Source organism: Epinephelus lanceolatus, chromosome 9 (genome assembly GCF_041903045.1).
Source record: "Epinephelus lanceolatus isolate andai-2023 chromosome 9, ASM4190304v1, whole genome shotgun sequence".
Lineage (NCBI taxonomy): Eukaryota > Metazoa > Chordata > Actinopteri > Perciformes > Serranidae > Epinephelus > Epinephelus lanceolatus.
Window position 1 is genome coordinate 7,026,885 of NC_135742.1, and position 16,273 is coordinate 7,043,157.

The 16,273-nt window shown below is 39.5% G+C and overlaps 3 protein-coding genes across 3 annotated transcripts in view; 2 read left to right on the plus strand and 1 right to left on the minus strand.

The window, feature by feature from the left end:
- The window catches only part of LOC117252770 (protein unc-13 homolog B-like), a 125,112-nt gene extending 118,404 nt beyond the window's left edge, over positions 1-6,708 (plus strand). Inside the window, exons 23-28 of the mRNA XM_078170490.1 lie at positions 885-956; positions 3,034-3,181; positions 3,266-3,322; positions 3,895-3,978; positions 4,779-4,938; positions 5,035-6,708. Coding sequence (XP_078026616.1) covers positions 885-956; positions 3,034-3,181; positions 3,266-3,322; positions 3,895-3,978; positions 4,779-4,938; positions 5,035-5,317 — 804 coding nt within the window. The 3' untranslated portion in view covers positions 5,318-6,708. The remainder of the gene's footprint in view (positions 1-884; positions 957-3,033; positions 3,182-3,265; positions 3,323-3,894; positions 3,979-4,778; positions 4,939-5,034) is intronic.
- A 3,119-nt stretch (positions 6,709-9,827) lies between these two features.
- rnf215 (ring finger protein 215) overlaps positions 9,828-16,273 on the plus strand; it is a 54,555-nt gene continuing 48,109 nt past the window's right edge. Inside the window, exon 1 of the mRNA XM_033618712.2 lies at positions 9,828-9,982. The gene's annotated coding sequence lies outside the window, so the exon portion shown is untranslated. The remainder of the gene's footprint in view (positions 9,983-16,273) is intronic.
- LOC117252049 (SEC14-like protein 2) overlaps positions 10,932-16,273 on the minus strand; it is a 30,814-nt gene continuing 25,472 nt past the window's right edge. The window contains exons 10-12 of the mRNA XM_033618710.2: positions 15,560-15,699; positions 13,534-13,703; positions 10,932-13,441 (exon numbers count right to left, since the gene is read on the minus strand). Of these exons, the coding sequence (XP_033474601.1) occupies positions 13,290-13,441; positions 13,534-13,703; positions 15,560-15,699 (462 nt within the window). The 3' untranslated portion in view covers positions 10,932-13,289. The remainder of the gene's footprint in view (positions 13,442-13,533; positions 13,704-15,559; positions 15,700-16,273) is intronic.

The following is a 16,273-nucleotide window of genomic DNA, read 5'->3' on the forward strand; positions in this document are numbered from 1 at the left end:
TTAAAAGCCAGGCTAAAAAGGTAGGTCTTGAGTTTGCTTTTAAAAACATTAAAATTCTCTGCAGCCCTCAGGTCTTCAGGAAGGCTGTTCCACAGACGTGGACCATAGTTATGAAATGACTATGAAATGACCGTGGGTTTTTGATCTAACTTTGGGGATGATTAAAAGGCCACTACCAGAAGACCTGAGGGTTCTGGAGGGTCCATACGATAAATAGGTAGAACTAAGACCATTAAGAGCTTTATTAACCAATAAAAGGATCTAAAGATCAACCAAACCATCCGTTTATAAACTCTCACACAACTCATGCAGTGTAATCCAGGTCTCATTTTTCCAGCTGTGTGCTCAGTACATTTCAAACAGACAGCCCTGTCCGACGTGGAACTGAACTGAAAGTGAAATTTATCTATGCTCTCCTCAAAGCCAGACTCGGCAGCTGCTGGTCTGTCAGTGCCTATCAGTTAGTTAGTTTGTGTTATTGTGTGAGTTTGATGTGTAAACTGTCAGTTAGATTCACCAAAGTATTAAAGTATCCTTTAACGCAGCATGCAAGACGGTACATAAAGCTGGCAGTGTGAAGACTAGTTAGACTTGGTAAAATCTGGATGTTGAAAGTAAATTGAAGACGTATTTCCCTCCTTTACTGTTGAAGTCTCTGAAACGTGTCACCCAAAACAGTCAGTGTAGATGTACTGATGAGGGATCATTGGTCTGTTAAATGGATTCATACTGTCACAAACAGGCTACTCAAAACTATGCTAAATTACAAAGACCTTTAATCATGTTTTTTCCAGTTTCTGATTCATTTTTATTTATTTATTTTGAGTGTTGGTCTTATGAGGAAATTTTATCTGACATCAGTCTGTGAACTCTTGTTGCTGCAGGGAGGTGGAGAAGCCAAAACCTTGACGCCCAAACAGTGTGTGATTATCGACGCAGGGCTGGAGACCATCAAGGTGGGTGGAGACCTGCACAGTCACATGTCAGGCAAGGAAAAACATGGAAAATGTGTGGAAAAAATCTGGTCAATTTTGAGACATTTATATGATTTTTATTTTGCTTTATAGAAAATGCAAGATGAGGGTAAAAAGTAATGTTTTTTCTGTACCGTTCATGAACAGGACAAACTGAGACTTCTAACAGCTGTTTTATCAAAATATAAAAACATTTCCAGCATGCTCAATACTTTCACTTTTTAACTGTGAGATGTTGCCACCAGATTTGATATGCTGCTTTATTAGGAAAAGTGACACACACCTATGTAGCTACTCAGCAGAATAAACCAGGAAATGTACTCAGAGGTGCTCTTATATAAATGTTTTAACCAGAAAAAGAAAAATCTTTAGACTAACATTTCATTCTGTTACTTAATTTCTTCCTGTATATTACGTACTTGTACATACCTGTGTATATTTAAACTCTCTGCAGTTATTTTCATGTCATTCCAGTTAAAGGTCCAGTGTGTAGGATTTAGGGGGATATGTATTGGCAGAAATGGAATATAATATAACAATAATGTTTTCTTTAGTGCAGCGGTTCTCAAATAGTGTGCTGCGGCACAGTGGTGTGCCGTGATGCCAATCCAGGTGTGCCGTGGGATTTTGTGATAACCACACATTATTATTGCAATATTCAACTGAGCCTCTACAAAAAGTTGAATTTTTAGTTTTTTAGTTTTTAATTTTTTAGTCCACACTTGGAACATGGGAGAAGTTTCAGATGCTTGCAATCTGCAATCCTAACCTATAGATGCCACAAAATCCTACACACTGTTCCCTTAAGGCATCTTACCATTTAAATACAAGACAATATACAGTATATATTGCTTGACTTGCTGCTGTGTCACCTGAATTTCCCTCTGGGGATTAACAAAGGTTTATCGTATCGTATCTTATCTTATCTTATCTTATCGTATCGTATCTTATCTTATCTTATCTTATCTTATCTTATTTTATCTTATCTTATCTTATCTTATCTTATCTTATCTTATCTTGTCGTGTCGTGTCTTGTCGTATCTTATCTTATCATATCGTATCTTATCGTGTCGTGTCTTGTCTTGTCTTGTCTTGTCGTATCTTATCGTATCTTATCTTATCGTGTCGTGTCTTGTCTTGTCTTGTCTTGTCGTATCTTATCTTATCGTATCGTATCATATCGTATCTTACCTTATTTTATCATCGTAACATATCTTATCGTATCGTATCTTATCTTATCATCGTATCGTAACGTATCTTATCTGATCGTATCATATCGTATCTTATCCTATCTTATCTTATCTGATCGTATCTTATCTTATCGTATCCTATCTTATCTTATTTTATCTTGTCTTATCTTATCGTATCATAACGTATCTTATCGTATCATATCTTATCTTATCAACGTATCGTAACGTATCTCATCTTATCTTATCTGATCATATCTTATCATCGTATCGTAACATATCTCATCTTATCTTATCTGATCTTATCATAACATATCTTATCTTATCTGATCGTATCGTATATTATCTTATCATCATATCGTAACATATCTCATCTTATCTTATCTTATCTGATCTTATCGTAACGTATCTTATCTTATCTGATCGTATCGTATCTTATCTTATCATCATATCGTAACGTATCTTATCTTATCTGATCTGATCTGATCTGATCTGATCGTATCGTATCGTATCGTATCGTATCGCATTGTATCGTGTTGTGTTGTGTCGTATCGTATTGTATCGTATGTCGCTTGAACTAACCATATTTGGAATACTCCCGGACACAGTCATGGTCTTTGTTCAGGATGTGGTCCTTATCTTTTAGTGTTAAATCAGTTTATAGTTAAGATGTAGTTTTTTTCATGTTTTTTTTACAGTTTCTTATCTTCAACTTTGGATGTCCTTATGTTGTTTTTGTGATTCTTATGTGTGATCTGTCTACTGTAACAGTATCAATGCCTTCTCGTGATAATAAAATACTTGTAGCTATCCTTCCAACCTAAAAGGATTATTTTCTCACCTTCACGCTGCTTGCTTTCTTTTTCTTCCAGCAATACTTCCACGCAGGAGGAAACGGGCTGAAGAAGGCGTTTGTGGAGAAAAGTCCTGAACTGGCATCGCTGCGTTACGCCCTTTCCCTTTACTCGCAGAGCACAGATGCTCTCATCAAGACCTTCGTCACCACACAGCACTCCCAAGGTGTTCATAGACACACACACACACTCACAGCATGAACAGTATGTAGGCTTTCCTTTAACCATTCTGCTCTTTCCTGTCCTCCAGTGCATGATGGGATGGGCATCAGAATCACGGGCAATGAGAAGATTCGACCTGACAGGGGTGAGTCCACTACACACTTAAATACGGATATTTGTGGTTCTACAGGAAACAATTGAGGTTATTTAATGTAATGTAACAACCAAACATTAGAGGTTCAAGAAGTTAAACCGAACGTTTTTCGAAGTACTTTTTGGACATTACCATCAGCGAAAATGTGCTTTACTCTATGAACTAACAAGACACAGTGTTGCAGTGTATTTCACATGTTTTCTTGTTAATTAACGAAGAGTGGTGATGTAATTGTAGAGATATTTCTTGAGCATTTCCCGCTGCAGAGCAGATGCCCCATGCTGTGTGTTGGGGTTTTAATTCATGCTGTAAATTTAAAAAATTATCACTTCATCAAAAGCCGACTATAACAGTACAAGATACGGCAGTGTGTCTATAACACAAACCACTTCTCACATTATTACCATCACTCTTTACAGTAACGAAAGGGATTTTAGCAGCTTTGCTCAGAGCTATAATGTAAGATAAGAAAGTGGGTCACTGCAGCGGTAATAAGATCAGGATGAGAATAAAAAGATGTTGTTAATCATGTTAATGTGTGACGTGGTGGGTGTGTTCTGCAGGCGCGGGGATAGAGAAGCCCATCGGAGAGGCCATCCTGCAGATCGACATGATGCTCGGGAAGGAACGCAAAGTCACTGTCAGAGGTGAAACTCCTGACTTCACCCCAAACCATATTTTTCCTCTTACCTGTAGTGCTATTTATTAATCTTTGGAGTGAGTAACCGAGTGTTGGAGATATCAGCCATAGAGATGTCTCAGTTCTTTCACTTTTATATATGTGTTTATTTATTTTTCTGGGGAGCTTGGAGCACCGCAGTTCAAGTTCCATCCAGTTCCATTATATTAGAGGAAAGTCAGACATCTCAGCAACTCACATCAAAACATTCCCAAACAATAAATAACTTTCCTTTTAACTATTAGTTGTCTATACGTTATGTTACTGCCAAGTAATCATTTACCATTATGCACATGGGAAGGCAACTGTGTGCAGAAAAATCTTTATATTGTTGGTGCGATTGAGAGCTTCACAACTGAAGCTTGAGATTTATACCTGACACTAGGAGCAACAAAACAAAATACACAACACAACCTCACCTCATGGTACATTTTCCAAGATGAACAATGAACTTCAAAGCCCATCAAACATTAAGAGCAACTCTTGTTGTTTTAAAAAGATTCCTCAATCACAAAGTCTTTATAAAGTAAGTCAGCAAGTCTCTTTTCAAATTAATTTTATACCTTACTAAAATGAACTGAAACAGACTGAATGGTCAGCAGTAATACCCAGTGATTAACACTTTATAGTTTTACACTCTAAAACATGCAATAATACTAATATGGTCCTCTTAAAAAAGTAAACAAGGCTCGACATAATTCCACTTTATCACTGTGACGCCCTTTTAACTTGAAAACAGACACTGAATCTGCTTCTCTCTTCATCCAGTCATCGCTGTGAACGACATGAAGTGGCAGACATCAGGGATGTTCCGGCCTTTCGTTGACGTCTCCATGGTCGGTCCGTTCCTGGCCGACAAGAAGCGCAAGTTCACCACAAAATCCAAGAACAACAGCTGGTCGGCGAAGTTCAACGAGTCTTTCCAGTTGTGAGTTTGAAATCTTTACGCTTAATGAGCTCACACACTCACAGCTGAAATGTTGAAATCAGAGTCTGATGTTTGATTTCTTCTCCTGCTCTGTAGCACCCTGGGTAAAGAGTCCCCAGACTGCTACGAGCTCCAGGTGACGGTGAAGGATTACTGCTTCGGCCGTGCAGACCGGGTGGTCGGCATGGCTGTGGTTCAGCTGCGCGATGTCGCTGATCGCAAGAGCTGTGTGTGCTGGTGTCCGATCGGGCCACGCATTCAGACCGATGAGACGGGCTTGACTGTGATGCGTATCCTGTCCCAGCGGCCTGCTGATGAAGTGGCCAAAGAGTTTGTCAAGCTGAAATCTGAAACTCGTCCTGTGGAGGAGGGCAGATGAGCAGAGATCCAAGAGAGATGGGTAGAAATGTTGAAAATGTGAAACTGACATGACCACAGTCAGGGTTGAGTCAGGGCTACGTGGCTGTCTGTTTTATAAGAGCACTGTCATCCTCATCCTCAGTAAACACAGACGATTAAAGCCTCTGATGTGGAAGAGGTTCTTCAAAAGACGCAGCAGACACAACTAAAATGACCATTTTAATAGATGAACAAAGAAATACATTCAATTCATTCAATTCAATAGACAAATTGTGGAAGGAGGTGTTTTCTCAAAATGTTGATAAAGAACATGAGCGACTTTGGGTTTAAATCACCAACTCAGAGGTCGGAAATTGTTTGAATTCACTGCAGAGAAACTCTTCTGATTCTGATGTCGTGTGTAGCAAACTAAATCTGTTGTCTGTCGGCCATCAGAGCTGCTAATGCACACCTTTTTACCAAACATCCATTCAGTGGAATGAATGGACTTGTGTCGCTGTCTACCTGACGGTATAAAAAGATGTTACCAACGCAGTTGTCTAAACACCGTCTGAACATGAGCAGTAAATTCTGGCTGCTATTAAGTGACTGTTTAATGATCATAAGTAATTATGACATGAGATGAAGTGAGTTGGAGGAGGTAATCCAAGAGTCTTGTACTGTTTGAGCCTTTGAGGCTCACAGAGATCCTGTGACATCGGCACCACTGTTGATTCTAGTGTCCCAACACTGTTTCCCAAAAACATGACACTGGATACACATGTCACAATAACGCATAAGGATTAACATGTGATATACTTAGCATGAGCTTCAGTTTGTAAGAAACATTTAAGCATCTCAGAATTGATCAGCCAGTTCATAAAAATAAGACACAGCGCGCTTGACTCACATTAGACCTGAAAGACTGGGTGCTGGATCCTGACGAAAAAGTTAAGGCTTGGACAGAACTCCTGTTTAACTTTTTAGTATTGCCACACGGTCACATACACAACAACAACCAGATCAATGGTAACTCATTTATCATTTAACATGACAATAGAATTAACTGCAACACACATCATTTGTATCAAGTGTCACATCCTTTGATTCACACCTGTCGACAAGCGTAGATGCATCTTACAGAAAGAAGCACTATAGTCAGGATACAGTAGCCAGGGTACGCCATGAAACTGAAGCATGTTTACGCTGGGAAATGTTGTACAAGAGGTGATGAAGTGTGATTGAGTCAAACCAAAACAAGTGTGTCAAGATCAAGCGGCAACCTTCGGGCACGGAAAAAGAAGCCAACGCAAAAGTGCCAAAAGTGCAGTTCCTCTCATGGCCACTTGGGGCTGGCTCTAAAAGCCATTCAGTCCCCACAGACCCCCAACGTCACAGCAGAAATGCACGTTTACAGCCTGTTACGAAAAACAATTTTGATCTCTTTATATAATTTCAACGTTCATGACAACTGTTCAAGGGTGAATTTTTTTAATAACTCACTCGTTTACATTTTATTATGGTTTAAACAGGCTGTCTGTGAGGCGTCACCACAGTCTATGAGTCAGATCCACCACTTACTTGTCCACAGCTCTACCTTCTCCTCCAAATATGGTCACATATGGCTAAAAAATCCAAGCTGGCGACGACCAAAATGATGCCAGCAAATGTGTTGCCCTTTAGTGATTGACTTCTGGTAGTATTTTTCCAGATAGACTCTTGAATGAAAGAAAAGACGACACCCTAGGAAATGATTTTCAGTTTAAATCAGTCAGTTCTCAGTTACGTAGCCTTAAGAAAATGTCGGCTTGCTAACGTCACTAGCTCACCGTACTCAGTGGGATTCAGACCTTAATGAATGGGTTCTACAAAGTAAAAGGCGTTGATTTTATTTTCTGAAGCAAAGGATTATGGGTATAGTTTTAAGTATCTGACTGACCACTGGACTGTGGCTGCAGAACAAAGGTTTTTAAATTCTGTTTCTGCCAAGTGTGAAACTGTGACTGTGGACACTGTTTACCCGTCGACCTGCTCTGACTGGAAATGGCCAAAAGCTGACGACCTGTTTTCAGGCGTGAAGTCGTGTGAACAGCTTTGATGGAGGTTCAGAAACGGACCTCCAAGGATTTTATTTTATCTGTTTTTAAAGCTCAAAATTGGATGAAAAAACAAAACAAAAGTCTTTCAGCCTTGTCGTGCATGCGCAGTCACATCCTGCACCAATCATATGTCTATGAATACCTGATTGGTGTTTCTGCATTGGGCGCATTACAAACTCGGACCAGGATGGAAAATAAAAACAGGCAGGTTGTTGAACTAACTTAAGTCTAACTGGGTTTGATCCACACTATTGTATGTTTACTACGTGCCAAGAAACGCAAGTGTTCAGCGAGCCATGTTCAACTAGCTCTCTTTGCATATTTTGGGTTGTTTGCGGACAGATGTGGCCACTGTAGATGTCCCAAATCTTACTGCACGTTTGCCAAAACTCGCTGCACTGTGGCTCCAAACTTCTGGTAGAATTTCAACAAGGTATTCTGGAAACTAGTTTAGAGTTCTGATGTTGGTTCGGCTGTGTTAAACTGAACAAAGACTTGTCTGCGGTAGGGTTTGAGTTATCTTACAGTGGCCACAGCTGCAGTGACAACTGAACTCTTGCACTCAAACTGTAAGTTTGTAAAAAGTTAAAAAAATAAATAAATAAAAGCCTACGACCAGAGCATGTATTTATTGTATACAGAGTCAACTAGAATTGTGATCTTTTTCATGTATGTACTGTGAAATATGGAGATTAATCAAATGTATGTAAAGTAGTTATCATTATTCCAATGTGACATATGTTGAAAATACTTGTAACAATATTTTGTACATAAAATATTTATGAATCAAGGCAGTGCGTCCTGTCATCTGTGCTCCAACACATTTTTTTATTCACTGTAATCAGCAGTAAATCAATCTCTCATAAGTGAGTTCTTACAGACCTCAGATCAGCTCTGACCTGAACGTGACTGCATGAAATAAACTCCTAAAATTATACTCCTAATGGACCTTTTTCTCAGCAGACATTTTAATTTGTCCTAGTGGGAAAATTACAGGTGTTACTAATACATTAATGTTTCTTTTCTGCTTACATGGCAGCTTTGCAGTGTGTGTGCATGTGTGTGTGTGTGTGTGTGTGTCCACCTGAGAAGTTTACTGGTTTAAGGGAATAAAAGCCTCTAAAGCAGCATGTAGACTATCATCATAGAGGTATTAACCTACTCTTGTGCCGTGGGTCCAAAATCAGTTTCTTGGGCATAGTTAACCCCCCACATGTTGCAGCTCACCGAATTTCAGCTGCAGTGTGTATCTTACTATATAATGATGAAAACTCTGTCTGTGTGTCTTTTCCACGTTTTTCTCCTCACTGACTTGGTCAATCCATGTGAAATTTGGCACAGTGGTAGAGGGTCATGGGAGGATGTGAATGAAGCAATATTACATCAATTGGCCAAAGGGGGGGCGCTATGGCAACCGATTGAAATTGCAAACTTTGAATGGGCATATCTCATGCCCCGTATGTCGTAGAGACATGAAACTTTGCACAGAGATGCATCTCCTCATGAGGAACACATTTGCCTCAAGAACCCATAACTTCCGGTTATATAGATTTTCCGCCATTTTGAATTTTTTGAAAAACACTTCAAATGGATCTCTTCCTAGGAAGTTTGAGCGATCTGCATGAAACTCGGTGAACATAATCTAGGGACCAATATCTAAAGTTCCCTCTTGGCAAAAGTTGGAAAACTTACTAAAACTGAGCTTCTATAAGGCAATGAATATTGCGGAGGGCGTGGCTCATCACATAAAGGTGTATAACATCTCAAGGGTTTCACCCATCACCACGCAACTTTGTAGGCATATGACCACACATAATCTGAGGGGACCCCTCCATTATTGACCCCATCAAACAAAATGGGGGCGCTAGAGAGCTCATTTCTTATCTAGGCCTAACCGCCATATGGATTTTTACTAAACTTGGTAGATATGTAGAACAGGACGCCTCAAGGTGACTGGAGAAATTTAACTCTAATTGGCAACTGGGTGGCGCTATAACAACAGAAAAATGCTTCAAAATGGCTAAAATGCGACAGATCGCTGTGGCTCCACCTGTGAACCAATGTTGTTGTTTTTTTCTAATTTTTGGTATGACTAAGTCATGGTATGGTATGCTGTACTCAATGGGTATGGACTAGTATGACTGAAAATAATAGACTCCCGCCTCTTTGGACCCGTCCCTCAACAGCTCATTCTAAGGTAACGAAAACACAACAAATCTTAGTTTCAGGTGATAATACACTAATGAAAACAATAATATTAATTAATTAATATTCCATTTGTGCCAGTACATCCCTCTACATCCTACACACACCTTACAATTTAATGAATCACCACAGCAGGAAGCGAAGTCGTTCAAATCAAACACACCCATGATGTTACGTCACCAACAGGTAGCACTGGGCGTGGCTAATATGCTGAAGGCCTGCAAACGTATGGTGGATTGGGACATCTGTATTTGCTGAGAAACTTTTACCTTCACTGAGGAGCACAGCAAACAGAGGCTGAGTGGACTGGTTATGTTGAGACTTTGGATGAAGAAGTTAAACCTGGAGCAGACAGTGGAGGACTCTGCGGTGCTCAGGACTCACACAAAGTCTTCAGACAGGTGAGTAGAAACACCAAACTATAAATGAATGTAACGCTGCAGGCGTTCTTTTGCGTGTGTGTGTCAGCTTCTGCAAACACTTTGGAGTTTCTATTGCAGGCTACATCTCTGTGTTGTCTGCATCATGTTTTATTCTCCTGTTGTTTGTATTAGAAGTGTCAAGCTGTTGAATTTATGTAACCTAATGACGATTCTTGCACCGCCGTGGTGTCTTTTTATTTATTGTCGGTACTTTTAGTTTATTTGTCTGACTTTTGTTTCTTGTGGGGGGTTCGAATTGATTTGACTTCATATCTCTTTATTTTATCCACTGGAAAAATCTTTACCTCATCATTGTTAGTAACTTGAGTTAATTAGCAGTAACTGTAAACACCTGTGCAGGGTCTTGTAAAATGTAGAATACAGACTGTTGAATAAGCAGAGAGCCCCCTCTTGTGTTCAAATCACACACTGCAGGGTGTAAAATGAAACTAGTAATATAATTGAAGTGTTGGTAGAGACCCAGAGTTACTGGGGTCATCTGCATCTAACGTAGGGCTGCATGATATTAGATCTTTTGCCGATATCCAATATGCCGATATGTAGCACTAATTCAACTGATAACTGATACCGATATCGATCTGTCTACCTTTTTTCCTCACCTAATTTTACTGATCATCAAGTTTCTTCTGTAGTGGAATTGACATTATATCATGAATGCATACTCTTCCTATGACGTGATATTTCATTTTAAAGCCAGTATCGGCCGATACCAATGACGTGCCGATGTTATCATGCATCCCTAATCTGATGCTCCTTAGACACTGCAGTATAAGAGAGGCTCCACACACTAGAGATCTTCCATCTGTCTCTTTCAGCCTGTTAATTAATGTTTAGTGAGTCAATAAAGTATTTAATTTAAAACATTTCCCTTGGCAAACACAGACATGTAAAGCAAACACAGTCAGGATGTTGTCAACAGATTTATTCACTCCTCTCATAATGTTTATATCATCTTCTTCATGTGTGAAAAGATCTTCATCGACACAGTTCGAACAGTCCAGACAGTACGGCCATGACAGTGTGCTGACTTTCTCTCCCACCTGAGACTTGACAGGTTGTTGCAGAAGTCTCTCAGCACTGTCACAATATACATATGAAAATAATATGTAATATAATAATCATCCTGGCTCTCTGCCACAGTCTACATTCAGTAATCATCTGGTGAGAGCAACATAAGTTCATTTACATTCACTATAAACGAGTCGACATGAATATTATATAATACTGTGTGTTGTTTGTCTGATAAATATGATACACAGAGATTACTGTTTTGCTATTGTAAAATAAATATGCAGTTTAAACTTATTATTTTCTGTAAATAAATTAGTATCTGCATTGTTGTCTGCACATGTAGAAGTTCCTTGCTAATATATATGAAGGGGGGAATCATTACAGGTCCCTCCAATAAATTATGAATGTAAACAGCTTTAAAAACAAGAATAAAACTTAATTAGGAAACTCAAATTATTCCACGAGCTTCGATGTGTAATTGTGACTTAAAGGAATGTTCAGTGTGGAAACTCTCCATTATTTCTGATCACACGTGAAGACAAAAAGATTTGTACGTTTTAAGATTTTTTTTTCTTTAAGTCTCAAAATGGCAACTTTTGAATACTCTTACATAAAGTATAACTGAAATGCTTCCTGTTGCCGACTGCTACGGCAAATATTTTTGCCATATATGTGAAAAAAACATCCACAGAAAATGTATTTTCTTTGTTTTTGTGCATAGAAAACTAAATACTGTTTCACTCTTGGAGTAATTTTGTAGCTGCTTAATTAGTTTAACATTTCAGCAGGCTGTGGGCGCACTGACCTGATTCACTTGGTGGCTGTTTGAGACATTATGTGAGGACATAGCATTGAACTCTATCTGCAGCTATAACAACCTCATCTGTTCTGGTCTCTGGATTTCCTCAAGATTAGGGAACCTGGTTGCAGAGATTTGAGTGTTTATGAAGTCCAACACTGATGTTGGGTGATGAGGCCTGGTGGCAAGTTGGTGCTCCAGTTTATCCCACAGATGCTTGATGGGGGTTTAAGGGGTTCAAGCTCTTCTGCACCAAACTGGGAACACCATTTCTTTATGGGACCTGGCTATGGGCATTGGGGGTACTGCATCCTATTACAACATGGCAGGACTTTGCACAAACTGTTGCCACAAAGTTGGGTGCTCACTGCTGTCTCAAATATCGTTGTACGTTTCTATTAATTGGAACTAAGAAAACCAGGTGGCACGGTGCTGCAGTGGTTAGCATTGTCGCCTCATAGCAAGAGGTTTGAACCTGGGGGAGCCTTAGTTTGCATGTGTGCTCCAGCTTCCTCCCACAGTCCAAAGACATGCAGGTTAATTGGTGACTCTAAATTGTCCGTAGGTGTGAATGTGAGTGTGAATGGTTGTCTGTCTCTATGTGTCAGCCCTGTGATAGTCTGGTGACCTGTCCAGGGTGTACCCCGCCTCTTGCCCAGTGTCAGCTGGGATAGGCTCCAGTCCCCATGACCCCTAACAGGATAAGCGGTTCTGGAAAATGAATGAATGAATAACTGAGTGGTGTAGCCCAAACAGTGACAAACCAGACCAAAAATGCACAGAATTATGTGTAAAGGAGTGTCCACATACTTTTGGCCATATTATGTGTTCCTCCTCTTATTCACCATTTTGGGTAACATTTTTAAGTTTTAACTTTCCCAGTGTTTCCTACAGGAATAGATTCTACGTGTGGCAGCAGCTGACGGCAAGAGGGGGTTTAAGTTGTTGAGTCAGATTGATGGATTAGAGGAGCAGCTGCTGCAGAGGCGAGTCAAAGTGCTGTACTGTGAGGTGTGTGGTTTCTTTGGGAACGCAGCCAGTTTCATCTGAAGTAGTTTGGAAAAATGAAAAACACAAACTATATGAATTAAGTGTTAACAGTTGGGTTTAACTTTCACTGCGCTTGATGCTCTGCTGCTCCATCTGTTCCCAGAGTACGCTCTGCTACAAGAGCAGGAGAGAAACGCAGCTCCAACTGATGTGTTTTGGTGTGTCCACATATTTTTGGCCACATCACGTGTGCCCCTCCTTGTTCCATAAATGTTTCCAAATAGACCACAGGTGAATCAGATCGTCATTACAGGTGATTAAAGGGTCAAACATGGGTTAAATACTTGTTGTGTGTTGGCAGCATGTTCCTGTTTAACTCAAGTCTCTCAGGCTGTGCTTACTCGTAGCGGCTAAACATTTACTGATCTGACAACATGGAAGTGGCACATTGTGTCATCCTCCTGGTTATGACTGGCTGTCGCCCTCAGCTTGTACATGGTTCTTGGACTCTCCGTTGGTCTGTGGGGACTGTAAGCGGTCCGGGAGCAGGACCTCCACGCTGAAGCTGACTCTTTTGGCCTGGAACATGCTGTAAGTGTTGTCAAATCTCAGAACGTCTGTGGAAGACGAACAGAACAGCATATTCACTGCTGGATCTCACGATTACACATCGTATAGTCCTCTGTATGCTCAGTGTCAGGTTACTCACAGACTCCCGGGCGTTCACAGGTCAGTGACCCATCCTCAGGAACTAAGTGGGCGTTGTAGCGCTGGCTGGGTACGACTTCTGTCATCTGAGCCGCCTTCTTCCACTCGCCCTTTTTAGCCTTCAGAAACACCCCGAAACCAATGTCTGCACTCTCAGTAGCAAACTGCCACCTGCAGAGAGAGGAAAGACTTTCAAATCAATTTAATGCTGCTTTTTGGACTTTTTTGTGGATTTCTATTTAAACTCTGTGCACACATTGGGTGTCATGCACTGCATTTGAAAGCACTTAAAAAGCGGTAATTATTTATTGTGCCAGGTGTGGCATTACCACAAGGATGTGATATTACTCAAAGTGACACGTCTGTTAAGCTTAATTTCATTCAGATTACCTTTTGAAAAACACCCTACATGTTTTAATACTTAGATTTAAGTTGGAAATGAGAAGAAAAAAGTAACTTTAAGAGGTAAAACAACTAAATTTGATCCTTAAAAGATGTAACTGTTGCATTACAATGCACTGCATTTACCTCATGCACTTTTTGCCCATTATTTTTTAATTGTTTTTGCGAGCAATAATCAAAAGATATATGAAAATTATAGCTATCAGACTCAGTGCTGCTATTTAATTACCCTTTTTGTGTTAAAAGACACATGCTCATGCCAGATTTTCACAAAAGCAGCAAATCAAGAAGTTGTACCTGTGGCACTGTTTGTTGGTTTACTTCTACATGTTGTGGTGAATGATTTATTTATATACAGTTGTTACCTTTGTTTTTTTTACAGCAGTAAAACGTATCTAGTGGACTGAACAAGCAACTGATTATATTATCATAGTGGCTACCTAAAATTAAATTTGTATGTGTAATATTAATAATTTACCTTCTGCACTTTTTGCTTTTTACTTCTGCTTGTTTACATGTTCGAAATTAAGATTACTAAACTAAACAAAATTATATAATAACAATCAAGACTTGGCAATGTGTGACGTGACGACATGATATTTACAAAAAGGCCAGCAGTGCCAAAAGTATCGGCTTGAATATCACATGAAACATCAGGTAAAATAAACATCATAATGACATGCCACTTCAAGGTGAAATTGTAGAGTAAGATACTTTTATAATTCTTTTTTTTTCCCAATTTTGGATGTTTTTTTTAATATAGGCACCTGTAATACTACAAAATGTAGAGCTACTAAATGAGAAATACCACAGCCATGTAATAAACAAATCTTAAGCAGCATGTAAACATACTACATCGCTGTAGTATTTTTCATTGAGTATCATTACTTTTTGTAGTATTAGAGGCGCCTCTATTTAAAATAAAGAAAGAAAGAAATTCCAAAAATATATGAATTATAAAAGTATCTTACTCTACAGTTTCCCTTTGAATTTGCATGTCATTATGACGTTTTTTTTACCTGATGTTTCAGTCATGTGATATTTGAGGTGATACTCTAGGCACTGTTGGCCTTTTTCTTTATGTATTTGTTTCAGTATTCTTTTTTTTTATATTTTAATATATTTTTTGTAAAAGTATTGCTTTCTTGTGGTATAATTTCGTTTTTTTTTCTGGTTTTGCAGTGTGTTGAACTCAGTTTCTGTACATCTACATGTGCTGTCACATGATCTGTTGGGCGACCACCATCGGTTGTATGTGTAGGTGTGTGTCCTTATCTTTTTCATGTCTGATGAAGGGCTGGTGTTCCTCTGTCCAGCGCCCAGTATTTATCATTTTTGGATGTGCATGCTGTTTCGAGTCTTCACGATATGACATTACCACACAAAAATATTGCTGCTGTATCGATTTTTTTTCCCCCCACCCCTAGCTGCCCACCACAGTTTTCCAGGCCTTGATGTCACATCTTCAAACAGCTTTTCCAAAACTCAAAGATATTTATCGGTAATTAACAATGATTTAGAACGGAAAAGTAGCAAACCAATACAATTTTCTCAGCTCTAAAATGACTTAAGTAACATCTGACTCCATTGCTGCCACAGTGAGAAAACACGTAGCACCAGCTGACCTGAGAACGCAGCCCGGAAACAGGATCTCATAGTCCAGCTGTTGGGTGGAACCTCTGCTGACGGTCATACACTGCTCATAGTCCACCTTCACATGGTCCCGCACGTAGTAGGAGGGGGGAACAGGGCCAACGTGGTTTATCTGCAGCCGAGATCATGCATGAGTTAGGATATGGGCACTTAAAAGTTAATACATGTAATGTTGAAAGTCTGGGTGAAGGAGAAATGAGGAAAAAGAGAAAGCCATCACTTACTGTGATTTGTGTCTGAGTGCTTGTAATTTTACATCTTTTGCACATAAAAAAAGAGAGCAAGGTTCTCCCCTTTCCAATTTTCACTTTATTCACATGAATAAAATGAATATCAAACAATTCACTTCTGTGGTTTGTCAGTACTATATGATGCACTACAGCAAACCCACCAACAGAGGGCAGTGATTTTCTGAGTGGGATGAGTTTAATCCAGGGTGTCAGTTAAATCCAGCAGGTGATCATCAACATTATACGTTACAGATGACACACACAGCTCAGAGAAATGTTTCAGACCTGTCTTGCATGTGAGCAACTGCTGTAAGGGAAGTCAAACTCATGTGAAACCACTTCTCTAAAAGTCTTGCAAAAATGTGAATTGTAACAGAACCATTGTTGGGAAAGTGTCACCGACAAAAAGAAAAGATGCAGAAAGAACAAAAACACACATTGTCCTATCGTCCGTTA